Raw genomic sequence first — 26,663 nt, forward strand, 5'->3', positions numbered from 1 at the left:
TGAGCCGAAGGCAGCGGCTTAACCCACTGAGCCACCCAGGCTCCCTAGGTCCACTTTTTAAAAAATGTTTTTGATAACTGTAATTCAATATAATAGATTTCCTTCATATTCTTATGTATTTTACACATTTGAAAACACAATTATAGGGGCACCTGGGTGGCTCAGTGGGTTAAAGCCTCTGCCTTTGGCTCAGGTCATGATCCCAGGGTCCTGGGATCGAGCCCCACATCGGGCTCTCTGCTCCGCGGGGAGCCTGCTTTCTCCTCTCTCTCTCTGCCTGCCTCTCTGCCTACTTGTGATCTCTATCTGTCAAGTAAATAAATAAAATCTTAAAAAAAAAAAAAAGAGAGAAAGGACAATTTTGGGGTAGAGTTCCTGTAAGTGAGGTTTGACCACAGTTACTTCACTGATTCCACTAGTAGCCTAACTTTGGCTTAGTTTCCTTTCTTAGAAATAGGGCTGCTAGTGCTTACCCAAACTGACTCTGGAAGACCTTGCCCCCCCCCACCCCCAAAAAAGAAAGTCCATCAATTTGCGTAAAAAATCTCAAGCCCTTTGAAAGATATATTTTACTTTTTTAAAAAAACATATATTCTCAAATAATAGTTCTAGTAGTCTCAATTTTACCAACACAGACACAGTTTCCACATCAGGACCTTGAATTCCATTCCATTCTGAAGACTACCATGGGAGGTACGGAAGAGGAAGCCATTACAGAAAATAAAACTATGTCTCTCTCAGGACTCTTTTTGTGGACAATGGGTTGACTTCAATATCATCAAGTAGTCCCTGGGATTTGTGTGTAAACTGTGTGTGTTATATCTGGGCAATCAGAGTCCGTTGCTTTTGCTTCCATCAATTTCTCAAAGGGAATTTCAGAGGGGCGCGGGGGGGGGGGGGGGGGGGGGGGGCTCAGTCAATTAAGCTTCTGCCCTCGGCTCAGGTCATGAGCCCTGGGTCCTGGGATGGAGGCCAGCGTCCAGCTCCCTGGTGAGCAGGGAGTCTGGTTGTCTCTCTCCCTCCTCCACCCCACCTCGTGCACGTAAGTTCAATCTCACTCTCTCTCTCAAATAAATAAATAAAATCTTTAAAAAGGGGGGGAGGTTCCAGAAAAGTTGAGACCTAGACTCTAATGCTTCTGGAACACTGTAAACAAACTCACAATGTACAAATGTTTTTTGACAGTGTAAAAAAGAACTCTTTTCCTACAAGAAACTGTGAGTCAGAAATAAGATTAACCTGTACAACCCGTCACAGCTATTCAGCGGACTAAACAGAACCAAACTCCACCCAGCTCCTGCGCCGCCCCCCCCCCGCCCCCGCACCATGCCTATCACTGGCCCCAAAGTTTCATTCTTCTTAGGTCATGGTGTTCGTGCTGTCAAGCAGGAGTATAAGGCTTTAAACACCACTAGCCAAGGCTCTAGGTTGCTCTGATCATTCTCACAGTGCTTAATACAGTAAGTGGAAGAGATTAAGGGATAAAGGAAAAGAAAATTCTTCCCACTGACATATTCAACAACTTTCAAAAGTAAATTCATGTTGCAATGTCAGCTTAAAAGCTTCCTACCGCCTGTGCTTCTATGAAAGATCCTCAAATTGTCAATATCCAGAAAAACTTAACTACTTAAGGTTACACTTCTGTAGCACCATGAAAGAAGCCAAGAAGACATAAGGAAAGCGTCATCCTTCTCTATTCAGGAAACATGTCAGGATCACGGTCACAGACCAAAATTTCCAAAAAGAGATCACTTTTAAGAGGACAGATGTGAGGCAGCAACAGCAGTGACACTCCCGGCAGACAGGCTGGGGGATCCATGAAGGGTTACCTGGGGGTGGGAGGAGGCGGGGAGGCCTGCACAGTAAACAGCCCTAAAAGAACCTAGTGTAGCCAAAAGTGTATGACCACCAACTGAGGCACCAGCATCTTCATAGCCATCCCTCTCTCTTCCCCAGGCCGCCCCCCAGCTGAAGCAATGCGGCGGGAAGGGAGACGACTGGCGTGATAAACTGCGTAGCTTTTGGGTGAAAAGTCAAGTTTGAGAGCCATCTCCCCCCCCCACTAAATAGCTGTCTGACCCGGGCAAGTCACACACGGTGCCTCAGTTTCCCCACAAGTAAAATGGGGGTAATTACGCTCCTGACTACACAGGAGTGCTGCCAGGATTAAATGAGACAACGAGTGCGAAAGCTTCTGCACAGGGCCAGACACAGAGGAACCGCTCCGGGAGCGCTAAGACAAGTCCGCAGCAGGGTGCTGGGGTCTGGGCTCCGACCGGGAAAGGATGCTCCCGGGGCCCGCTCCCCGCCAGCTGGGTTCCGAGCCCCTGCCCGGCCCACCTTGTTGTTGTATTCTTCCACGAAGCTGCCCAGAGCCAGGCGAAAGCGCTTGTCCGGCCGCACGCTCCAGTTCATGGCGTAGACCGTCCAAGGCGCTTCATACTTGTAGATCTCCTTCCGTTTGCCGTGCAGGGACATGGTGGTGGCGGCGGGGCCGCAGTGCGGGCCGGGACGACAGCGATCTGCTGCAGGCCGAGCGCGAGTCAGGCGGGGAGCCGGGCCTGAGACTGAGGGGTCCGAAGGGAGGCGGGGCGGGGGCGGGCAGGAACGGCCTAGCCCGGAAGCGAGGCCGCGGCGACAGACAACTACTACCGGGCCCGAACCCCAGTTTCAAACCTGCTTCGGCTCGGACAACAGCCACCTTCCGTTTGAAGCCCCGCCCCGCCCTCTCGAAACGGAAGCCACGCGATCCCCCTAGCGGCGCCGGCCGTTGGCTGCCTGACATGTCGTTTTGAAAGGTTCCTTCTTCTCATTGGCTAGTACGCCCGTAGCTTCTGAAGCCCTTCGCTATAGGCGTAAATGTTTGTCATTCCAATGACTTGCCCGGCCCAACTTCGGGGTGGGGGGGGGGAGGCGCTTTCTCAGCCGCAAAGCTGATTGGCTGGTAGAGATGTCAGTCAGAGAGATAACGGCGCTGTGCGGGTGAATGGGGGCGTGGGTGGCCTAGAGGCTGGTTAGCTAGCTGCAGCATGCCAGGCCTCTAAGTTCTAGGCCAAGTCTCTGACAGTGAAACCGCCTACGTGACCTGCTCTGACTTCTCTGCAGCTGCCATTCTGAGAGGCTTCTCCACGCTTTCCAGTAGAAATTTATATTCTGCCTTACCCAGGGGCCTGCGGCCTGGCAGCCTGGCCCCAGCCAAGTGGGAATCACCTTAATTTCCTACTGGTGCTCACAGCCGGGCACACCAGGGAGCTGGTCTCCCAGTAACCCCCAAGGGCCGGCGGGGGACGCGCCTTTGCAGACCGACCCACCTGTAGTCAGGACTTCCCGCGCTTTCCTGGACATTCTAGAAATGCTCGGAATTTCAGGGTTGGTTTTCAGTTAAATCGGCGGGCGACCCTACTTGCTTGGCCCTAAATTTTTGTCGGTTCCCATTCATTCCATCCTTTCCCCTCCAGCGCCCACGAGGCCAAGGCAAAAGCTAATCAAGTCCTAAACCTATCTGTGTAGTCAGTTTGAAATGGAGAAGGGTCTGAATCTAGGTAATATCTCTTGATAATTTGAATGATTTCTTATGCTTTGCTTTCAACACAATTAAAGGAGAATCGTATGGGATTGCTAGATGATATCATTATCGTTTTAAAGATAGTGGATCTTTGAGCAACTCAAAAAGAATTAAGTGACTGCTGTATATAACAAACCCCTTAGTGTTCTATCTGCTTACTTATTTGAACAAGTTTTCTAAAAAATAAAGAAAAATAGATATAAAAGTGTTGCTGAACCTTGTCGCTGGTAAAAAAGTAATATTCATCCGCACATGAGCTATGAGAGGAAAATACCCTCCTTTATACATGCATTTGCAATAAAATTGTAATTTCTATAAAAAAAAATTCTGAAAAATATTTGGGGCTCCTGGCTGCCTCAGTTGGTAGAGCACCCATCTCTTGATGTTGGGGTCATTGAGTTCAAGCCCCACCTTGGGTGTAGAGATTACTTAAATAAAATTTTTAAAAAACTTTTAAAAATAATTTTTAAAAATTTTGAAATATATTTCTGTTGTTTTGAACAACTCTGTACTAATAAGTGTAATCCTTAAAGCTTGGTAAGGTTACAAAAATTTAATTTTAACATTTATATATATAGGGGCACCTGCGTGGCTCAGTAGATTAAGCCTCTGCCTTCAGCTCAGGTCATGATCTCAGGGTCCTGGGATGGAGCCCTGCATCTGGCTCTCTGCTTAGCAGGGAGCCTGCTCCCCACCCCCTGCCTGCCTACTTGTGATTTATCAAATAAATAAATAAAATCTTTTTTTTAAATGTGTATATATATATTTGTTGCAAACAGTTATGATCAGGTTATCAATAATAGATCTTAAATCTGGAAATAAATTACATGTAGCATAAACTGTGGTGGGAATAGAATGAAAAGAGACAAAAGAATGATGTTAAAGAAGAGCTTATTCTCGTGTTTTTATTTTTTATTTTTTAAAAGATTTCATTATTTGAAAGAAAGAGAGCGTGAGTGGGGGAAGGGGCAGAGGGAGAGGGAGAAACAGATTACCTGCTGAGCAGGCAGCCCAACATGGGGCTAGATCCCAGGACCCTGAGACCATGACCTGAGCCAAAGGCAGCCACTAACCAACTGAGTCACCCAGGTGCCCCTATTTTTGTTTTTTTAAAATGAATGGTGTAAAAAAGATGTGAGATACACACACACACACACACACACACACACACACACACACACAATGTAGTATTAATCAGAGATGAAAAAGGATGATATCTTACCATTTACAATGACATGGATGTAACTGGAGGGTATTATGGTAAGCAAAATAAGTCAATCGGAGAAAGACAATTATACAGTTTCACTCATATGTGGAATTTAAGAAACATAACAGAAGATCATAGGGGAAAGGAGGGGAAAATAAAATAAGATGAAATCAGAGAGGGAGACAAACCATAAGAGACTCTTAACTATAGGAAACAAACTGAGGGTTACTGGAGGGGAGAAGAGTGGGGGGGATGGGGTAACCCGGTAATGAGCATTAAGGAGGGCACGTGATGTAATGAGCACCGGGTGTTATATGCAACTGATGAATCAATGAACTCTATATCTGAACCTAATGTTACACTATATGTTAACTAACCGAATTTAAATAAAATAAGTTTAAAAAAAAGAAAATGAATTATGTTAGGGGTTCCTGGCTGTCTCAGTTGGCAGACATGTGACTCTTGATCTTAGGGTTATGAATTCAAGCCCCCCATTGGGCATGGATGCTACTTAAAAAAAAAAAAAAGAATGCTGTTGGTTCTGAAATCACTATGCTACTTGGATCTAAATGGATTGGTATAAATGAGGCAATTTATAAAGTATCAATATTCACAATACACTGGAAATTACATGCTTGCAATTATTTAAGCTCATCAGTGAAATACTTCAAATGTTAAATGTTAAATGTTAAAAATGTGTATGTGGTAGGAGAGATTCATTTTCAAAATTCTTTCAAGAAGTTCTGAAAAAGGACTGAGGGCTAGGGACCAGGTACTTTTTGGACAAAATTCCATTTCACTAGAGTGATTAACTGCAATGTTCTCAGCCCAGACCTGGATTGAAACCATGTCATCCTTTTCCCGTAATGTTAGGGAAGATTCCTTTTTTTTTTTTTTTTAAGATTTTATCTATTTATTTGAGAGAGAGAGAGAGCACAAGCAGAGGGAGGGGCAGCAGGAGAGGCAGAGGGAGAGGAAGAAGCAGACTCTGTGATGAGCAGAGAGCCTGACACGGGTCTCGATCCCAGGACCCCAAGATCATGACCTGAGCTGAAGACCGATTCTCAACCCACTGAGCCACCCAGACACCCCTTCATTCCTTTTTTTTAAATTGAAATATAATTTACATATAGAAGTGCACATATTTTCACCATCTGAAATACACTTACATCACAGCTCCTGGATCAGGAAGCAAGAAGGTACTAGCATCCCAGAGGTCCCCTTCATGCTTACGTAAATTTCGTAGCCTCTCGCTGCTTCTGATCCCTTGTCTCTTAAACAGGGCCAATAATACTGACCCCATCGGATTGTGGTGAGGCTTAGGGAACCAGTATCTACAGAACTGTCAGCAGGGGCCTGGCACAGGGTGAGCACTACAGATGTGTTGGCCAAGCCAGACCCTCTCTGTTTCCCTTTACCCTAGCCTAGCTAAAAGCTCCATGCTCCTGTGGGTTCCTGGGTCCAGCAGAGCACCTTCAGGTCCCCAACACACAATTCCTTGTGGGAGGGACTCAAAGAAGACCACAGCTGTTGGAGTCACAGCACAATCAAGGACCTGATGACTCCCAGGTAAGTAACACACTCAGCCCAACATGAAATGTGCTGACTTTATTAGCTGTGAGACATTCCGCTACCTGGTAGCGTCCCAAAGGTCATCACAGAACCATGAGGGGTGGAGTAGCTGGGGCCTGGAGCTCTGTGCCCTGATGTGTCCACTACAGAGGACACTTTTGTCCTCAGCCGGTTCAAAGGCTCTTGGCAGGAGCTCTCACTAACCTTGGGTGCTGAGCCATGAAGCGGTGGATCGTTCTGAGCCACGGGTGGCAGTACCCAGCCGAGAGCAAGGTTCTCACATGGATCAAAAACTTCTTTCTTCAGTGACTCCTCCGTCCCGTAAGCTACCTCTACACCTGAGCCTCAAACACCATCTAAACAGAGTCCTAGAGGAGTCTGGGAAATTCCTGAGCCTCTTTACCATTCGCCATTGTGGGTCACTTGGGTTGGCAGTTTGTAGCTACAGCAGGAGAACGGTTTTCAGAGGTCCATTGGGCAGCTGTCTGCCTCCCCCAAATCCTTCACTCTCACCCACTTTCAATCCCCTCATGGTATCTTATCTTGGGGTTCAGTGGCTCCAACTTCCTGCCAGTCCAGGATCTGAGCCATGTCTCTGGAACTCCAGCTGCTTGGGGATGGAGCTGAGGTGTTCAGGGAGGGAGGGAAAACGGGGACCACAGATGAGTCCCTGTACCTCCAGGGGATGAAGAGTTGAGGCCAAGGGCGACAGGAGCCCCTCAGGCTGCTCCTGTTCTGAGGAAACGGTGAGAATTTTGTCTGTTGCAGCCAGGGGAGCCAGGGGAGGCCCCCTGGAGGAGGAGTTCCTTCGTGTCAGCCTATACTTGTTCAAGTCGCCACAGCTTGGGACCTGGGGGTGGGGGGCAAGAAAGGGGGAGGCCACCAACATCAGGGATGGGAACTGGCAGGAGCTGTGTCCTGTTGCCCTTGCCCCAGCTGTGGGATCTATGGTTACAATCTGGGCTTTGCCACCACCTGTCCAGGCTGCTTGTCATGACGTAAAGGAGGACAGCAGAAGCCACAGCTGCTCTCTGACTGCAAAGGCTCTGGGCTTGATGCCACAAAGCGACCAAGTTCCGGGTGGGGCAGACATGCAGCTGCCTCCAGGAAAGCCCTTGGGGATCCCTTCATCTGCTCACCTGTTCAGGGGTCAGACCGCCCGGGGGCAGCCTAGTTCCTGGACTCTGAGTGGCTGAGGCTGCAGGAAACAAGGCCAGGTCATCGGACATAGGGGCTCCCAGAATGCAGCCAGCGTGACCCTGGGGCGGGGGATGCTGAAGGAGCTGTAGGATACGGCTGAGGTCTGAGGACATGCGGGACTCCAGCCTGCCAGACAGAAACCCACAGTCAAGGTCAGGGTCAGAGTCAGCATCAGGGTAAGGGAGAGCAGTTCAGGTCCTGAGGCAGCTCTCAATTTTGCAGCCGGCATGCCATTCCTGCTGCACGCAATGGCAGTCTGGGACCTACCTGATGCTACTTCCCCGCTACAGTCCACAGGTCTGCTGAAATTTCCCTTAGCACATCCCTGACTTCAATAATAACAGTGACCAGGCATTATGCACACCTCATTTAGCCCTTTTACGGGAGCTTTAGTATGGGTATTCTGGTTATCCTCATTTCATGAAAGGGCAAACAGAGGCTCAGAATAGTTAAGTAACTTGTCCACATTCTTGCTGGTCAGTTGTAGAGCCAGGTTAGGAGCCCAAGACTCTACCGCCCCAAGCCCTCCCTCTACCGCCACAGCCCTGCCATCCACAGGCCACACACTCTATGGTGTGTGTATAGGGGTAGGGCCTATGGAGTTTGTTTCTGCATGAGGTTATGCTCCTCTTCCAGAAAGTCTTCCTTGGTATGTCTGGGGGTTTGCTAGGACAAGCCGCCCAAGGAAGTGGGCTTAGTGACCTAGGGAAGGGGAGACTTGTAGCTAAATGGGGCTAGCCATTCTAAAACCCACAGAGTACACAGTGATGTCCCTGAGCCACCAAGAGGGGGCACCCGTGCCTAGCCCACTGCTGGGCCCGCTCTCTGCAGCCACCCCCATTCCTGGCCCACAGGACACTCACCTGTTCATCTGGGCCTGGAGCTGTTCTAGCCTGGAGCCTAGCTCCCGAGGCCAGCAGTCTGGGTCTCCCTGAGGGTTGGGGGGACTGTGCCTTGGCTTTGGGGGCACTTGCTGCAGCAACTCGGGCCAGAGGCCAGATGCATCTGAGATGCTCAAGGAAGGGGCTGCGGCTGCAGGAGGGAAAGGAAGCCTGAGCTTCAGTGTGGCTGGTTCCACAGGCATGAACTGGAGCAGAGCCCATCCCCTCCCCCTACCTGCCATGGTAACACAGGTTGGGAGAAGTGGATCTCTTTACCTGGGTGCCCTGAAGTACAAGGTCCTGCCCCCATAGAGGTCTGGCTTCTAGGGCCCAGAAAACTCTAACCCCGAAAAGGGGGCTAGGGCCCCAGCTTAGGGGGTGGGGCTACTGGCTGCGTGGGGACAGTCCAGCCCTGGCCTTACTGTCCAGGGAGCTGCAACCCAGCCACTCCCCTTGTGCCTTGATGTGAAACAGCCCTTGTTCAAGTTCTGAGCACACGGGGGCAGGAAGGAGACAAGGGTGTCTATTCTTGAGCCTCAGAGAGGGAGCTGCCCTCTGTCTGAAGCTGAGGAAGATGGGGAAGGACCTGAAAGGGGTAGGAGGCTGGGCAGGGGCTTTAGGTGAGGCTGGGGCCAACACTAGTGGAGGCTGGCTTTGCTTACCTGACTGGTTGTCACCAAGGAAGAAGGCTTGGTGGTCCTGGCTGCCTGGAGCTGGCTGGGGTGATGACTGGAAACCCCCGCCTGCCTTGTGGGGAACAAGAGCATCAAGTGACAGGTACCAAAGCTGGGACAGCTTTTTTCTCCCTTGCAACCCCCCTCCTGTGGCCTTTGAGACAGCTAGGTGAGAAAGTAGTAACAGGAGGCCAGGCTTCCCCTGATGCTCCAGAAAGCTTCCTAAAGGTTCTCTCCTGCACAGGTGGGCAACCACCCTCTTGGCACCATGTAACTTGGGGATACTGAGGGGCTACATATGCCCCAGTCCACAGGACCACATCCCTCTTGCCCTAGGGTCCAGCCACTGAGCACTTGGGCCATCTGATGGCTCCTAGGGCCTAGGGGCCCCAAGGCAGATTCTTTATAAAACATCTCCTAGACAGATCAGGTGGGAAGACGAGATACTGGCTGGGGGTAGAAGAGCAGAATAGACAGGGTTGGAATAGCTGTCCATAGCAAGAAAACCTGCCTCAGCACCATCTTCTAGAAGGTGGGCATGGAGCTTGAGCCAGCAGAACCCATCCTCCTGAGGCTGAGGGGTGGCAGGCTCAGTGCCAGGACCTCAGCCACTGTTTTCTCTGCCAGGCATGCCTGCCCCCTCCTTCACACTAACTGATTCCAGACACCCCTTCTCCATACAGTCCCTTCTGGGCACTCCTTGGCAACCCTGAGCTCCGTAGAAATTTGGTCTCCCCACACATCCTCGTGACTTCCTTGGTTATTTAACTATGAAGCTCTTTATTTTCATTGAGTTGTTATAATCTCTTCCACTGAGTGATAAGCTTGAGAGGAGAGGCTGCTCTATCACTCGTTTACACCCCTTGGACCTGGCACTGTGAGCCCCTGGATGGCAGATGCCCCCTTCCAGCCTGGTGCTGTGAGGTGGGAAAAACCTTAGCTGTAGATTTGCACAAAGTTGAGTCCACTCTTTGGCTCTGCCTTTGACTGTATGGCTTACTGAAAACGGTATGGCTTTAACTGATGTACTCATCCTCTCTTATCCTCAGTCTCTTCATCTAGAAAGTGGGGGAAATTACACCCTGTGCAAGGAGAAGACTAAATGAGATTAGAAGACTAAATGAAGCTGGGTTGGTGCTCAATAACTAGTAGCTCTCATCACATTTGGGATTATGTTGGCCACAGTAGGCGTAGAAGAAATTACGGTGAAGGACTCAGGATGGGGTGGAAAGGAAGGGAGGTGGTCAGATGGGTCCCCTGAGGCCAGGCAGGCCAAGGGCTCAGCAGCCTCCATGGCCTGTTACCAGCTGGCTGAGGGCCACTCCCCGCCCTGGCCCACCCAGCCCAGACTCACGTCCCGCAGGTTGAAGGTGACTTCCAGCTTACTCCAGAAGCTGTCTGCAAATGCCGGGTACATGTCCAGCACCTCCAGCAGGTCTGCCCGCTGGATCTTGTGCAGGTCACAGTAGGTCAGGGCCCGCACATCTGCACTGGACTTGCCCGGCCGGGTGTGAAGGCTAATGGGTTCCCCAAAGATGTCGTTCTTTCCTGCCAGCCAGAGGGACAGGGGTCTCTCCAGGATCTGGCTCCGAGCTCTCCTTGGAAGAGCCTCCCTGAGGACCCCTTGATCATGAACTCTCCCCCCTCCAGGGATCCTGCCAGGCTGGGGCTAGAGACAAGCCTGGGTGTGCTGGCTGGGGGTGGGGAGGGGTTGGACGTGAAAACGGCCTTTTTCTTTGTTCTCTGAACTCTGAAGAGGACATATACCATCCCAGCATGTAGGTCTCCCCCAACACTAGTCTCCAGGCCCCTCAGGACCACCCCCTATCAGAATCCACCCCCCCTTCTATTTTCTTTGTTCTCTGGCACTGCCCCTATCCACCCCTCCACTCCAGGGGAAAGTGGGCAGGAAAGGTTCCCTGTTCAACCTCTTCCTTGCCCCTCAGTCTGGTGGTGCTGTGAGTGCAGGGAACCCAGGGCTGGGAGCCCCCATTGCCCCCACAGTGAGGTCTGAGGCTTCTATCTCTTTGTGTTCCCACTCCCTATTGAGGGGCCAGGTAACCAGCATGGCCCTGGCAGAGGAAGCCTGGGGAAGTCACTTCCCCTCTCTGGACCCCACCATTCTCCTCTCTAAAATGGGTTTAACTATATCTGCCTTGCTTACCCCACTGGGCTGTCCAGAGGAACAGATATGATGCTTGAGAACCTGCCTCAAATAGCAAGAAGCACCAGACGGGTTGGTGCCAGGCACCGGGGGCGACGGATGTCCCAGGGTGGATGTAGGGTGATGACACTTGGGGCATGTGGTGAGGGTAAGGTTCCTCCTGGTGCCAGACCCCCTGTGCTGGCCACAGGGTGTAAACGTGAATAAGATCCTATACACCCCCCCCAAAGAGCCCCCAAAGTCCCACAAGACAGGCACCTAAGCTACCAACTAGTTTATGCATCATGTGTAGAGTCTTAGGATGGGGAGAACAAAAAGCTAAAAGGAGGGGGAGGGGCTCATCGACCAAGGTTGGTGGAGGCCGGGATGAAAGGCTTACAGAAGATGTGATGTAGGAGCTGGGTTGTGACAATGAGGACTGGGCCCGCAGGAGAAAGGCAATCAGAGTAGAAGAACCATCTGCCCAGTGAGGGCAGACAGAGAGCCCAGGGCTGGGGTGCCAGGGACCATGATTGCCTGACATCCACTCCCCACGGGGAAGTCCAGCTCCTCAGCCTGGCAGTATGACCAGGAGCCCTAATGGCTTACATGGACAATGATGGATGGAAGCCAAGACCTGTTGCCCAAGAGAACAGGATCAAAGATCACTCAAAAGGAGGGGACTAAGGTCCAGAGAGGGAAGGGACTCACCAGACTCACATATGAAATTCATAAGCTTGAAAACTGGGCAACATCATAAAATGATGGTTATCCAGTAGACAAAGGATTATGACCTAATGTACATTTCCACTCAAGGCAAAATGAGAGGACTTCAAGTCTCTAACTGAAACTTACATTGGACTAGCTTCTTAGTTATTAAATAGAATTATTATCCTTCCCACGTGGATGGCACTTCTAAGGTAGGCTGGGAGTGAGGGAAGGTCTCATAGAGGAGCCCACGGCTTGAACTCAGCCTTGAAGGATGACCAGGATCTGCTAGAAAAGTGCTCCAAGCAGAGTGGCAGCACGTGCAAAGGCAGGGAGGTGTGACAGATACTGCAGGGTAGGGAAGTCTGTGTTTGGATGGCAGCAGCATGAAGTATCAGGGGGGAGGTTGGCAGGATTTAGGGACGCCAGATCAGGGAGGGCTGTGCATGTTGTGATCAGGGGTTTACATATGTCATGGGTCATGGGGAACCATGGAAAGATTTTGAATAGAATAGGAATATGCAGATGTGAATTTCAGGTCACTGGCAGAAGGTGGAAAATGGAGTATGGGGGTAGATCAGATGTAGGGACACAGGAAAGGAGCGCTTGACATGTGCCCAGGAAGGATGTGATGAGGGCTGGAGCCAGACAGGGACAAGGAGACAGGTGTGGGATAGAGAGGTATTAAGGAGGGTAACAGACGGGAGTCTGTGGCTGCCTGGATGGTGGGGATGGGACAGGAAAGGAGAAGCGTGCTCCCTTGGTTGATTTCCAGATCTCTGGCCCCAGCAACGGATGGTTCAGAGTGATGGGGATTCTGAAGGAGCAGATTTGAGGAAAGATAATGATTTTAGACACAGACACGTTGTTTGGTCTGCCTATGGAATATAGGGTGGCCATACCCAGGAAGGAATGGAATATTCTGGCCTAAGGAGATATTGGGGCCAGGACGGCTGAGAACGTGGGAGCAAGGCAGTAGCTCAGGTGAGGGTACTGAGTGAGGAAAAGAAAGCAGAGCCCACACTTGGTGAACACCAGCTGGGGGGCGACCAAAGGGAGAGGACTGAGCAGAGGAACTGGAGGCAGCCTGTTCAGTGGGGCTGGAGGAGAGCCCAGCCATGGAGACCAAAGGAAGGAGAGGCTGGCATCCTGATCAGAGTCTTGGGGTGGGCTAAAGTCAGGGAGAAGGCAAGGAAGATGAGAATCATCTCAGAGAGGTGAAGTGATTTGCATAAGGTCACATGGTTGGTAAGGAGCAGGGGCTTGTGTGCCCCCAACTCTGTCCCCTGTCCAGTGCTCATATCCTTCTTCCAAAGTGTCCAGCTGTCCGTATAGCAGCAGTGAATGAGACTGGGGTCCTCCCTCCACCCAAGATAAAGCTTTGCCCTCTCACATTGAGCTCCCCAAGAGTGGAAGAAGGTAGGCGCCTTCTTGGACTTTGGAGTCAGACACGTAGCCCTGGAATCCTGGTCTGGCCACCTGTCGGCATGACCTCTCTGAGCCTCTACTTCCCTATCAGGAAAATGGAACCCATGGTAGAGATTTGTTTTAAGGGTTCAGTGAGCTAGGTATTTAAAGGAAAAAAAAAAAGAAAGAAAGAAAGAAAAAAGCTCTCCACTGAGCACCGAGCATGCGCACATGGCAGGCCAGTAGGAATGGAGTAGTCCAGGCAGGACATCTCTATTTCCACCCCACCCACCCATACCGGTCTTGCCCTCCCTGCCCGACCCACCTAGGATGGCCACCACCACGTCGTCGCGCAAGATCTCAATGGAGCCACGAGAGATGAAGTAGAGCGTGGAGAGCACGTCGCCCAGGTGCACCAGCGTGTCCCCCGGCGGTGCATGAGTCGTCTTGAACTTGACCGCCAGCGCTCGCAAGCAGCCCTTGCTGGCTCCACGGAAGGCAGGGCAGTGTTGCAGCAGCGCGCGGTGCAGGTGCAGGCAGATATCGGCCTGCAGGCACTCGGGGAAGCCCTTCAGCACCTGTGAGGGGGCGGCCCCATCCAGCGGGATGCGGCTGGGCCTGGGGCTAGGGGAACCAGAGGGGGGGGGTGACGGGGGGAGGGGGTAGAGTGGAAGAGGGTAGGGGGCTGGGGATGCCCTGTGCCCACGGGACCTTGGCCTCCCCCGGGGGCATTCAGCCAGAGCTGGGACATGAGCTGGATCGCCTGCCCCACCCGAGGTCAGGCCGCGGGGCTCACCGCGTGCTCACCGCGTTCATGTCAATGCCGTTGGTGTAGGACCAGGCATGCTGGAAGTACTCTTCCAGGCGATGCCGCAGCGGGTTTGGGATCTGGTGGAAGCGGATAAACTCCTTGACACGTAACATCTGCGTGTGGTAGCGCGCAGTGCCCGAGTACAGGCGCTGGATGATGGCTGACACATTGCCAAAGATGCTGGCGTACATGAGGGCTGGGGTGAAGAAGCAGGGGTGCGGGGAGTGAGCTCCTTCGCAGCCCCACCAGGCCATAGCACCCCAAGGCCTGCTCCAGACCTCTTTCTCCCTAGGAACCCTCTAATCAGGGGCCCCTCCGTCCAGAGCCAAGTCAGAGTGCCCAGAACGGTTCCAGGGCACACAGAGGGACAAAAGCCCCTGGGCTTCCTGCCCTCCTCCCTCCTCCCTCTGTGCTGTGTCTCTTGGCACCTTCCTGGACCCAGAGGCCAGACTCCTGAGAACTAGGGCAATGATTTTTTTAGTACAGATTTGTTTTCCTCCTTCAAGTTGTTAAAAAAAAAAAAAAAAAAAAAAGTGTAATAAAGGGAAAACTCTTGGTCTCTGTTTTCACCCATTTTTTTTTCTTGTTTTTCTTTCTCTGGGCTTTCACATCTCTAAATACTCTGAACATGACAACTTCTACGTGTAAAATTCCATCTGACTCTTGTGTTGCTAGACGAGGTGTCTTGGGGAGCAGGCAGCGCAGTGCAGGGCCCGGAGCAGCCTGAAAACAGCAGGCTCGCCATTTTCAGCAGCCTGACCAGGGTTGTGGTCTGGAGGGGCAGGGAGGGGGCCACATAGTCAGAGGAGCCGGCCCCCTGGGATAAAACTGGGTCTCTGTGTATCCCTGGCAAGTTAGGACCCTCAGTCTCCTTGGTCGGTAAACTGGGCTTGTAATACGGCCCCCACAGGGCATGCACCTTTGACAAGCACTTACAAAAATGCCTGAAGGGCCAGCTTCATGGGTGTGTGAGCTGTGCTAAGAAGGGCCCCCGGGCTTGGTTGCTGGCTCTGCTGTCACCATTCTGGAAATCCTTAAGACTTTTTAGATAAACAGTCCCCACCTTTTCATTTTGTACTGGGCCCTACAAATAGTATAGCTGGTCCTGTTGCCTGGCACAGAACAAAATGTTGTACGTGTGTTAAATTCTGTGTGTAGTAGGTGAACAGGTGCAAAATTTCCTTGTGCTGCATGCTTTGTATTTGCCCATCCCCCACAGCTTTACTGTGTTCTGTCTCATTACCAACTAAAACTTGAATGGCACAGGTAAGGCCTGGGCATGGGGTGGCACTCACAGCCGATGAGCATGACGCAGATAGAGAAGACCTTCTCAGAGTTGGTGTTGGGGGAGACGTTGCCGAAGCCCACACTGGTGAGGCTGCTGAAGGTGAAGTAGAGGGCGGTGACATACTTGTCCTGCACCGAGGGGCCGGAGGTTGGGTCACTGCCATTGTAGCGTTTGCCGAGCTGCGCGCCCAGGCTGTCCAGCCAGCCAATCTTGGGCTCCAGGTAGGGCCGCTCCACGTTGCCGATGGCATACCAGATGCAGGCTAGCCAGTGTGCAATGAGCGCAAAAGTGCACATGAGCAGGAAAAGAACAGCTGCCCCGTACTCAGAGTAGCGGTCCAGCTTCCGCGCCACGCGCACCAGCCGCAGCAGCCTCGCCGTTTTCAGCAGCCCGATCAGGGTTGTGGTCTGGAGGGGCAGGGAGGGGGCCATGGAACCGAGGGTCAGCCCTGGAAAGGCTGCACTTAGGATCACCTTTGGTTGCTTGTGCATGTGGTCACACAGTCATTCAACAAACATTGGGCTCTTAGCCGGTGGCAGCACGGCATAGCACAGCACAGCAGAGGGTCTTAAGGAGCTCTCAGCCTAAATCTCAAAACATTGTTATGGTTGTGAGGACAGAAGTCCTGGGGAGTGCAGAGAAAAGGGTGATCAATACAGAACAGGGGACGCTTCACTCATGAGCTGAATCTTGAGAGTTGAGGCTGAGTGTGCGGGCAGACAGAGGGAGAAGGAAAGGCATTCTAGGCACAGGGAGTGGAATGAGGCAACGAAGGCATGGAGGCGTGAAACGGCACAGCCCGCATGGGAAACCAAGTGTGGTGTTGCCGCCTGGAGTGCAGGGTAGATGGTGGAGTGGTGAGAAATGAGCCTGGAGGGTGGGTGACTGGGGGCTGCTCCTGTGGACCTCAAGGTCCAAAAAGAGCTTGGCTTTGATTTCAAGCCACTGAGAAACCAATGAAGGTTCTACAGGGTCAGATAAATGATTTGAAACCGGTCCTGGTTTCTGTGTGGAGGAGTGAGGCTGGCAGGTGCAGCGCTGGGGCAGAGGTGGGTAAGAGGGCCGCTCGGTGTTCTGGCAGGGGCGGTTAGGGTGGAGAGGAGGGAAAGAGATTGGCTAGAAGTGGGTGGGCACGGGAGCAGGGAGTGATGATGGACTTCCCTCCCCACCAGCCCCCTGCTGGATGGGCTGTTGTGGGGGTGGCTGGTACACAGAAGGCAGAGCTGATCTGAATGGAAAGCTGATCCCAAGGATGGGGGCAAAAGGACATTGTGGAACTAGAAGCTATGAGAAGAGCCTGCAAATGCCTTCATGTCAGCCGTAGGAAGTGAGTGGGCATAGTAGAGGGTCTGGGGGTGACCAGGGGATCAGGCTGCCTTGCAGAAGTAGCCTGTGGATTCCCTTTCCAACTCCAGGGTAAGTGTGCTTTAGAAGCCAGCACAAGGGGCTGGGAGATGACACATGTTTGAGGTCCCCTCTCTATCCCCACCTGCTTTGGCAAAGGTACTCAACACCAAGTGCTCCCTGCACCCAGGACTGTGGGGCTGGGAAGCCTCAGGGCTGGGGCACAGGGAGTGGCCACAGCCGCTGGCCTGAATGGGGTTTGCTCACCTCATCGGAGCCAGTGCGGAAGATGAGCAGGTCGAAGGGGATGGCGGCCACCATGTCAATGAGGAACCAGCCCTTGAAGTAGTGGACGGCGATGCGGCGAGGGTGGCTGACCACCTCGTCGTTGGTGTTGACATAGGTGGTGCGGAAGTTGATGACAATGTCCACGACAAACATGATGTCTACGATGAGGTCCACCATGGTGAGCGGACTACAGGTGTAGCCACAGTCCACGCGTTGTGACTCGTCCTGGTCGCTGAGCAGGAAGGCGGCTGAGTAGGGTGTGAAGATGGCCGTGTAGATGACCAGCAACAGGATGAGCCAGTCCCACACGGCCTTGAAGGGGCTGTAGTGCAGCAGGGTCCCCCGGTGGATGCGTGGAGCCTGCAGCTTGTACTCCGGCAGCACGTCGGCACCCAGGGACAGAACCTGGGGGTGGGGATACATAGGGTGTCCGTTGCTAGTGAGACAGGGCTGGGAGGGATGAAGGCTTCTCGGAGGGGCTGGGGGAGGGGGCTGTGGGAGAGGGTGGGTGATGAGGGCTGTGGTGGGTAGAGGGGATGAAGCAAAGATGGGGAGAGCATGTGTGAGGCAAATTCATAAGGTGACAGGTGTATTGGGAGGAAGTACAGAGGGAGATGGGTTACATGAGGAAGGACACAGCTCTGTTGGATAGGGAACCCGGGCTGGAAGTTCACCAGCTCCCTCACAAACAGGCCAGCCTGGAGTGGAGACAGCACTGGGGCGGGGTGGGGGGGCGGGGTGGGGGGAGGAGAACCAGGCTCGGAGTCATCGTGGGCATGTTCCAGAGAAGAACTTAGATCGAAGAGGGTAGCTGGGGGTTCGATCCTCTCTGGTGGGTTTGGGAGGTTCCCAGGGGTCAGGATTCCTGATGAGACCAAGTCACTCCCAGAAGAACCTCTTCAGTCCTGAAGGTCCTGGGGAGCCCAGACCAATGAGGGGCCTCCCTGGGGCCAACTCACAGAGCCTTCCATGGGAAGAGTCAAACTGGGGTCATGTAGCTAATCTGAGCCCTTGACAGGTCCTGGGCACCAAGGAGCCCCAACTATTTTGCATGTGTGTAAGGGGGCTTTGCTCATTACTTTCAGCTGAAGCCCCTCTGTTCTGCCCCTCCCACCCTGCCTCGGAGACTATGGCCAATATAGGATCACCAGGCCCAGCCCGGCATGCCCAGGCTCTTGCCAACTACCCAACACTAGAGGCAGCTGGGGTATCAGGAAGGGCATGTGTTTTGAAGCCAGCCAGACCTTCCAGGTTGATCCCAGTTCTGACATTGCTATACGTCTGTCTTGGGGTGAATTTTATGAGCTCTGTGAGCCTCAGTTCCTCTGTCCACAGAGTGGATAACAAAGCACAACCAACTCCAGACGTGATCGTGCATCCCAGTGGCGCGTGCCGCTCTACTATCATTCCTGATGGAGCCTGAGGGCTGGCCCGCTAACCCCACCACCACCACTGGATAGGCCCTGGCGGATGGCCCTGGTTTGAGAAAATCTGCAGTGTTACATTCTAACCTTTGCAAATCAGATCCGTTAACAGATGAGGTCACAATAAGGAGGATCCATCAAAGGGCTTAGGTCCTTAGGAGGTAGGAGCTCAGGTGTGAGGGCCCAGACCTCTGAGCCTTGGTTGAGGCGGGGGAACTTCCCTACTCGGGGCCCATGTCAGCTCCCTCCCCTGAGGTCTGTCAGGTGCCTCTCCTACCTTAGGGCCCTTACAGGGTGAGCTGGGAAAGCCAAGGCAGGCTGGGGCGCTGGGGTGGGGGGGCAGGATAGGAGCAGGGGGGCTGGTGGAGCCGGGACCATGGGCCCCAGCCAGGCCTGTCAGTCTTTCACGGGCAAATTTCCAGTCTAAACCCCCATCACCACTGTGCCAACCTGAGGGCCTGGGGTGAGTGGCCTTGGCAGGACTCCCATGGTCAGGTCACTAGGGCCACCCTGCCTGACCTCTGAGGCCCCGGGCCCTGCAGCCTGGGGTGTTTCCTTCCCAGGGTTCTCACATTTGGGGAGGGGCTGGGTGACAGGGAGTTTCCATCCCACCTGTTCACAAGTGAAAGGGGGCAGGGAGGAAAAAGAACTGACCCATCCCCCATGAAGGCAAAGCCTCAGAGAAAGCTGAGTGGAGGCCCCCTAGGCCCCCACCCCCATGACCTGTACTTCCTCACTCAGCCCTGGACTAGCCCCCTTTGATGTCTCCATTACTCAATGTCGAAAGGATCCTTAGAGACCGTGGAGTCCAACTCTCTCTACAGGAGAGCTCTGGGGCCCAGAAAGGGTTAAGGTTACTTGTCCAAGGTCATACAACAAGTCAGGGGCAGGACTCCGGTCATCTGAACCTCAGACAGGGTTCTTGCATTTCCCTCTAGAATGGTGGTGGGGACTGGGACATCAGGCCCTATGTGAGGGCACACTGGGGTCAGCTGAAACAGAAAACCCAGGAAGGTTTGCCTGGGACTGGCCAAGGAGGGGCTTAAAGGGAGGGAGGCATTCCAGATGGGACAGCTGGTCCCCTGGCCCTGGATCCTCTGACTCTGGGCCTGCTTCAGGGCATGAATCCCCAGGAAGATGCTCAAAGAGAACTTAAGACGCCAGGGCCAACTCCCCTCTGCCTGGCTGGCGGGAGGATCCTGTTGTGGGCTGGGGGTGGAGGTGGGGAACAGGGACAGGAACAGGGCCCTCCATCCTTCCTCCTCTTCTCCCCTTAGGACGGCCCTGACACTTCTCCCTGCTTCTCCTTTTCTGTGACTGGCAGAGACTTGAACAGGCCCCTGTGGTGGCCTGGGTGATCCCCCCTCCCAGGTTCCTCCAGAGCTAGGGTGTGGCACTATCCCCAGGCTCTGTTGATACCCACCTCCCCGCCGCTTCCATCAGGATGGTAGGCTCTAGGTAGGCCTTCAGGGCTAAAGAATCAGACTGCGGCAAGACAGGTGGCCTGGGGCTCAGACCAGACCCCAGGGGGCTGGACAAGCTGATTGTCTCTACCACCCCCAGCCCCAGGCCTGAGAAGGGACCCAGGAGGCCCAGCACAGCCCCGCCACCCTGCCCTGCAGCCCGTACCTGGGTGACCTTCTCAGTGACATTCTGGGTTCGCTCCACCACCTTGTGCGGTGCGATGATCTCAATCTCCGTGGTCGAGCCTGAGCGGTGCTTCTCGAGGTTGAACTCCACGAAGTTGAGCGTGAACTGTGGGATCTGGCCAATGGTTCTGTACTTGACCCTGCCTGTGCCAGGCCCCTGTGCCCCCGGCCTGCCATGAGAGCTCTCTGAAAGCAGGCCCAGGGTCAGAGCAGCCAGGCCCAGGGGACCAGCTGTCCCATCTAGTACCCCCACGCATCCCTCCCACCACCACCCGTACCCCCACCTCACCGGAGCCCAGGAAGCTCTGGGACAGCAGGCACTGGGACAGGCTGCGGCGTTCACTTTTGGCCAGGAGATGGGCCAGGTCCTCAAAGTTGAGGATGAACATGATGACGGCCCCGTCCTCGTTCTTCACGGGTACCACGTCCACCAGGCAGCGGAAGCTGGAGGCTGCAGACACCATTGGGAGGGGTCACAGAAGGGATCCCCTCCTGCAGTAACACGGCCAGGGGAAGCCAGGGAGGGGGCTGGGTGGAGGTCAAGTGAAGGGCAGCCATGGGACTATTGGGTAGAAGGTTGGTGATGCTGCCCAGCAGGTGCCCCACCCACAGGGCAGAGGTGGGGAGAGCAGCTTAGCTGCTCATTAGGAGATAATGTAGCATCGGGCCCAAGTCCACACTCAGCCCTCTGCTCAGGGCTTAACCTTGAGGTTTGCTTCTGCTGTAATTAAAGCTGAGCAGATGGGGTGGATTAAGTGGGGAGGGGATGTCAGGCGTTCTACCCCCATGTAGCTCTGGCTAGCCCTGGGTTCAGCTGCCATATTCCTTTTTTTTTTTTTTTTTTTTTTCAGCTGCCATATTCTTACCCGACAAAGATGCCCCGCTCCCTTGATGCTGGAAGGAACTCGGAAAACACACTAAGTACTGTACCTGGAGACAGTGGGCACTTTGGGCCTCAAGATCCATGATGGTGCCTCAGGGGAGGGGCAGACATAGCCCTCCCCTCCATTCTGCAGAGCCTGGGGTTCTGAGAAACTGACTGGTGAGGGCTGGAAGGGGAGGTGTGGTGGGGCTAGTCTCGCTGAGCTCTCAGCACATAACAGCTTGGGGAGAAGGGACAGGTCCAGGATGAAGACACTGGAGTAAAGGCCAGGCTGCTGCCCCAGGGGTCCCAAGGCAGAGGTACAGGGACTAGAGGGCAGGCAGGGCAGTGGCCTGGGGTCTGGAGAAGGAGAGAGATGGCAGTTTGGGGACAGGCCCCTCTCCTTCTATCCCTCTCACGCCCTCTTAGGCAGCTTAGACCTAGCTGTTGGCCCTCTGTTCTTCTTTCTTGGCTTCAGGGTCTCCCCTGCGTGTGTGTGTGGGCGGGGGCAATCAGAGCTAAGATAGCCACATACTCCCAGAGCCCAGACTATGGCCTGAGTTGGTGGGTAGATGCTCTATAGTCCCCCTTTCCATGATACCCAGTGGTCCCATGTCCCTCAGCTGAAACTGTTGGTGGGTATCAGGCCCAAAGGGCAGGATGCTAAGAGCCAGGGCCTCAAGTAAATATGCAGATCAGCTTGCCTGAGGGTAGATTTGGGTCTGTCTCATGTATGAGGGGTCGGTACCTGTCCTGGGTGTTGTGTGTTGGTTGAGTGAATGAAAGAACATGTAAATGTGAGCACGCAGGAGTCCAGTTGACAGGGGCATTGCTACTTTGGGGTCCATTAGGATCTCTCTTCCCCCAAACTGCCTCCTCACACCATCAGCACTGGGGTGCAGCTAAGTGGCCTGCATCCTTTCTCCCACCTTCTTCCCTGGGAGCAGGGATCTCCTGGATCAGATTCCCCGACTCCCAGGCACCAGGCAGCCATCTGCCAGCTGCTGCCCTGTGCCCCGGGGGAGACATCCACACCGAGGAGAGGCCACCCACCTGCCTCTGTGACTGCCCCTGGGCTCAGAGGGCTATGGGCTCAGCCTCCTGAGCCACAGCCCAAACTCTTAGCCTGGGACACCGGGACCTACCCAGGAAGGCTTGCTGGCCAGTGGTCCGACACATCCCCACCAAGGCCAGACTGTCCCCTCACTGGCACTCCTCTCTGGCACTCCAGAGACCTGGCCTGGGATAGGGCAGGGAGAGGGCAAAGCTGGACAGAGGGGCAGAGTCTCCAGGCTCTCTATGCTGTTGGACACTGTCAAGGCCCAGGCTTCAAGAGGTAGGACCTGCCCACTGATGCTCTTCTGGGAAAACTGAGGATGGGAATGGACCAAAGACCCATCATAATAGTGAGGGTTGGAGGGGAGTCGTGCATCCCGTGCCCGACCTTCATTCTTGCTGCCTCTAGGGTGGGCAGAGAGAGGAGTCTGTGAGGATTTAGATGAGTTTGGAGCTTTCTTTTTCCACAGCCCTAGGCTGCCCTTGCTCACAAGTGACTGTGTCTGAGTGACCAGAGGCAGGTGAGTGTGTCACCGCAGGCTGTGCCCAGGAGAGGCGGTGTCCCTGTGCTCTTGCCCCACTGCTGCAGGGGGAGCTACCTTTTACCCCTTCCAGGGGCTCCTTCCAGGGCCCACCTCACCTCTGACAAAGGGCAGCAGACTTGTCTGCCCTCTGGGAGGCAGCCCTTCTCTCTGCTCTGCTCTGCCCCCTGGATGTGCTCCTTCCTTCAGTTTCCCGTTGTCCCCACCCCTCGCCCCCTGGCCCTTGCCCCTCCTCCACACAGCCTCCCTGTCTATCACCCCCACCTCTTTATGCCCAGTCTGGGTTTGTAGGGAGCCCTCAGGGAGAAGCTGGTGCTGGAGAGAGCTGCCACTGAGAGGGTAACAGGGGAGGGTGGCCTCCTGCTTGGAGCTTCTGGCATTCATGGGTGAGTATGTGGAAAACACTGGGGCCTCTGACCTTGGCCCTTACCCTGTCCTCCTCATCCAGAGCTGAGGTCTGGAGGAGCCCAGGCATCCTCTAGTGTGACTCGGAGATGAGGAGACGCTCTGGTTTGGGACCATTAGAGAAGAGGGCCCGACCAACGCAGGCAGGTCTAGGCTCCTCTGCCAAGGGTCCAGCGGGGGCCTGTATAAAGGTGAGAGAGATCTGAGCACTCTCTATTCCTCCCTCCAAACTCTCATTAGTTTTAGTCTGTCGTGACTGTCCCCATCCCTCCTTATCTGTTAGATTCTTACTTTCCTCAGTAAAGGCAGGTGGCGGAAGAGCCAGGTTCTTAGGGGTCTCTGAGCCCTATCTCATGGGGCAATTTTTGCCAAGTGCCGTGGCTTCTTTGAATCCAACTTTGTGCAGCTGTATAATGCGGAGATACATGAACACTTTCATTTTGACTTGGAGAACTGTCAATGGATTACCCTTTTAGAGGAAAAGAGGATTATAAATAAACCAGCTAGAGTTCTGTTCAGGACTCTTTTCCACCTCCCTGGAGTAAGGGGGAGGGGAAGAAAGGAGGTATTGACTGGAAGAGGGAAGAAATCACCATTAGGAGACCTGTCAGGAGGACTAAAAGGTATATGGGAACATTATAAAAGAAGGATCATGTAGTCAGAGTGGACCATAAGGTGAATATAAGTTATCTGAGTACCACATCCTTTCCTTAGGGTAATACAGGCCAAGAAGCTCTCCTTTCTGGATTTTGGGCCAATCTCAGCTGGGTCCAAGTGGTCTAAGGCTTGGGTAACAGGGCAGAGAAGGGCTTAGTGGCATAGGCTGGGGTTTGCAGGCACCAGATATGTGGTAATTTTCCATTTTCACCCAGGTCACGCCCCCAAGACTAAGTCCTGGGATCTCTTCTGATATCTGGAAGACCCCAGCAGGGTTCTGAAGATCTGAATCCTGATCTGAGAGGGCCAAAGCCTGGTCTTGATCTCTTCCCCCTGCCCAGGTACATGCAGGGTGCTGAGGAGAGACCCTAAGAAAGCTGATCTGACATCCCTAGGATTCTGAGACCAGCCCATATGCCTCTGGGGCCCAGCTAGAGCTCTGGGGTTAAGGACCTGTTATCCCCCCATTTCCTGCTGTCCCATCCTATCTCAAGGAGACCCTTCTCACTCCCCTGTCACCTCCTCCCTGCAATGATGTGAGGAGTTGAGGTCACAGCTTTTAAAAATATTCTGACTTCATTAACCCTGCAAGGGCTGCCAAACTAAACCAGATTCTTCCTACTCCCCTAATCATTACCCCTGCATCTGCTTAGTTGGCAGCAGCAGGAGGACCTAGGGCCTCAGTTCTCAGTACCCCTTGGCCCCAATCCAAAGGAACCTGGTCTTTATACTCAGAGGGCCCTCATGCCTGCCTTCTCCAGAAGTCTGGCTTCTTAGCAGAAGCAGCTGGGGGTCCTTTCTCCCCTCTTGGGATTACTCAGAACAAATAGCTCAAGGCAAAAATCCGGAGACTTGGGTTCTGCCCCAAGTTGGACCCCAGCAGTAGGATATCGGGCAAGTCCCTCCGTTGTCTTGGGCCTTGGTTTCTTCATCCATGAAATGAAGGGATTTATCTAAGCCAGTGGTTCCTTAACTTGACAGAACATCAGAACCGCCAGGGAGATTTCTCCAAGTGCACCTGCTTTGGTTTCAACTCACACCTCTGAGTCAGCCTCTCTCTAGGGAAGGTGTGTTTTGGAAAACACGTCCCAGGTAATTCTGATGCAGAACCAGGGTGGGGGGCCATTAAGTGATTTCAAAGGGACTTTTAGGATCCTAGTTCCCACTCATCTCTCCCCTTCTTCCCACCCACTGTCTGAGACTCTGAGGTCCTAGGGGGAGAGTCTTAAAGGGCTTAAAGGAGCTCTGTCCTCAGCTCCTGCCCCATGCTTTTGTCCCGCTTGCAGTAAACGTGGGCTGGCAGTAACATCCCAAACTGGATGAGCCTCTGGGTAGGGGCAAACTCCAGACTCTATTTCCCCAACGATCTGGGGCTGGGTGAGCCAGGTCCACTCCTGTTTCCCAGAAAGCAGCCCCCAAGCCTTGCCTGCCCACAGAGGCATTGAGGGGGTGACTCCTCCCCTAATCTCCAGAGCAGACGGAGATGAGGAAAGGTTCATTTTCATTCCAGCTGCCTGACAGCTGGGGCTGACAGTGACAGAGTGGGCAGCCAGGAGACTGGGGATGTGGGGGAGGGATGGTGGAGCGGGGGGCCCTGCCTGGAGTGAGGATCAGTCGGTGAGTCACCCTGGTCCCCAGCTTTGGGAAAGGACCTCAGAAGGCATTGATTCCAATGACTATTGCTCCTCCCCCCACCCCACCCCGTGCAGATAAGGAAACTGAGGAGCAGAGAGGAGCAGGATTTGTTGGGGCCTCTGGTCCCTGGGTCAGTGCCCTCCCGATGGCCACTGTGGCTGGACAAGAGAGGGGCCGAGTCAGCCCTGCAGAACCTGTGGCACAAGGGAAGCTCACCATCCTTGCGGTAGTAGAGAATGTCCACCTTGCACTCCTCTGTCCCCAGCAGGGCCTGCGCTAGGCGGGACATGGCACTGCGCGGGGTATTGGGTCCTGTGAGGAAGTCGCAAGTGCAGGGTCGCTGCATCACCTCCACTCGGGAGTAGCCGAAGAGTTCACAGAAGCCGTCGTTGCAATAAATGATGGCACAGTTCTCCATCTGTGCATTGGCTATCAGGAACTTCCGACCTGGGGTGGGATGTGGGAAGCCCATGGCGACCAAGACTGGGCAACCGAGGGCAGAAAGATCATAGGGATTCTCAGCAGCAGTGAGGGGGTGTCTAGATGGGAGAGCAGAGCAGTAACCAGAATGAGGGAGAGAAGTCAGGTCTGGAGAGGGTGGGAAGACCTCGGAGGCCAGAGTCATGGGGGATGGCCATGGGACTCTTGAAAGTAATGAGGGTGATGGTAAGGAGGGGGGGGGATCAGAACGGTGACCAGAGAATTGCTGGGGAAGGGGAGTCAGGCCTGGGGGTAGTGGGAAGACCAGGGCAGTAATAGGGTCAGTGAAGTGGAAAAGAGGCCCAAGGCTTCCTGGAGTCAGTGCAAGGAGTCAGGAAGAGGGAGCAAGGATGTGAACAGATGGGGCTCAGGCCTGGCGAGAGCGTCTATAAAAATTAGAGTGGCTAGGATCAGGAGGTGAAAAGGAGGGATCAAGGAAACCTCTGGAGGAAGGGGTGGGGGTTGGTGTCAGGAGGAGGAAGCCGGACAGAAGGGAAGATCAGCGATTGGGATACCGAGAAATCAGCTCAGGGAAGGGGGCATTGCAGCCTGCCTCTCTTGGTCCAGAGGAGAGTGTGGCATTTGAGTTAAGTGGGACTCGCTGGAACAGAAGATGTCCGGGGACATTAAAACGAAGGATTTTGCATTCAGCGTCAATAACCCCCACTCTGCTCCATTCGAAGTAAGTAAAGGAGTCCCACCACTCCTGCCACCGAACCAGGAGTTCAGATCCGCCCCCACCTTAACGCATACACTCACTCTGGCCCTCGAATTTGCGGATGATGGTGTCCAGGTACGTGTTTTGGGGCGCAACGTGGCCCCTGCGGACAGGCATCTTTCGGCTGCAACCTCCGCCCGGAGCCAC

At 53.7% G+C, this 26,663-nt stretch overlaps 2 protein-coding genes across 4 annotated transcripts in view; both read right to left on the reverse strand.

Moving 5' to 3' along the window:
- Positions 1 to 2,610, reverse strand: part of LOC111158099 (DDB1 and CUL4 associated factor 7) — a 32,051-nt gene extending 29,441 nt beyond the window's left edge. Inside the window, exon 1 of one of the 2 annotated variants that reach the window (XR_002641336.1) lies at positions 2,341 to 2,595. Coding sequence is in view for 1 of the 2 variants with exons in the window: in XM_022519941.1 (XP_022375649.1) it covers positions 2,341 to 2,478 (138 nt within the window). In the remaining variant the exon portion in view is untranslated. Of the gene's footprint in view, positions 1 to 2,340 lie in introns of both variants that reach the window. The other variant, XM_022519941.1, reaches the window with a different exon arrangement.
- Positions 2,611 to 6,894: 4,284 nt separating this feature from the next.
- Positions 6,895 to 26,633, reverse strand: LOC111158155 (potassium voltage-gated channel subfamily H member 6). Of its 2 annotated transcripts, XM_022520043.1 has the most exons (14): positions 26,558 to 26,633; positions 25,535 to 25,765; positions 20,451 to 20,612; positions 20,142 to 20,347; positions 17,068 to 17,493; positions 15,709 to 15,863; positions 15,464 to 15,549; positions 14,165 to 14,364; positions 13,683 to 13,935; positions 10,454 to 10,647; positions 9,088 to 9,172; positions 8,408 to 8,576; positions 7,484 to 7,670; positions 6,895 to 7,194 (listed from the first exon to the last, which is right to left on the reverse strand). In XM_022520043.1, the coding sequence occupies exons 1-14, from the start codon at positions 26,631 to 26,633 to the stop codon at positions 6,895 to 6,897; spliced, it is 2,730 nt and encodes a 909-aa protein (XP_022375751.1). The 2 variants fall into 2 exon arrangements, with proteins under 2 accessions (XP_022375751.1, XP_022375750.1); XM_022520042.1 differs by having other exon boundaries at positions 15,464 to 15,863.
- Positions 26,634 to 26,663: the final 30 nt, after the last annotated feature.

This window comes from Enhydra lutris, unplaced genomic scaffold, assembly GCF_002288905.1.
Source record: "Enhydra lutris kenyoni isolate GAN:26980312 unplaced genomic scaffold, ASM228890v2 scaffoldscaffold57, whole genome shotgun sequence".
Taxonomy (NCBI): domain Eukaryota; kingdom Metazoa; phylum Chordata; class Mammalia; order Carnivora; family Mustelidae; genus Enhydra; species Enhydra lutris.

Coding starts and splice junctions, on each gene's coding strand:
- LOC111158155 (XM_022520042.1), bottom strand. CDS start 26,633: ATGCCTGTCCGCAGGGGCCACGTTGCGCCCCAAAACACGTACCTGGAC. Junction 17,494..20,141: donor TCACTGAGAAGGTCACCCAG/GTACGGGCTGCA, acceptor CCCCACCCCCAG/GTTCTGTCCCTGGGTGCCGA. Junction 7,671..8,407: donor CTCCAGGCCCAGATGAACAG/GTGAGTGTCCTG, acceptor TCTGTCTGGCAG/GCTGGAGTCCCGCATGTCCT.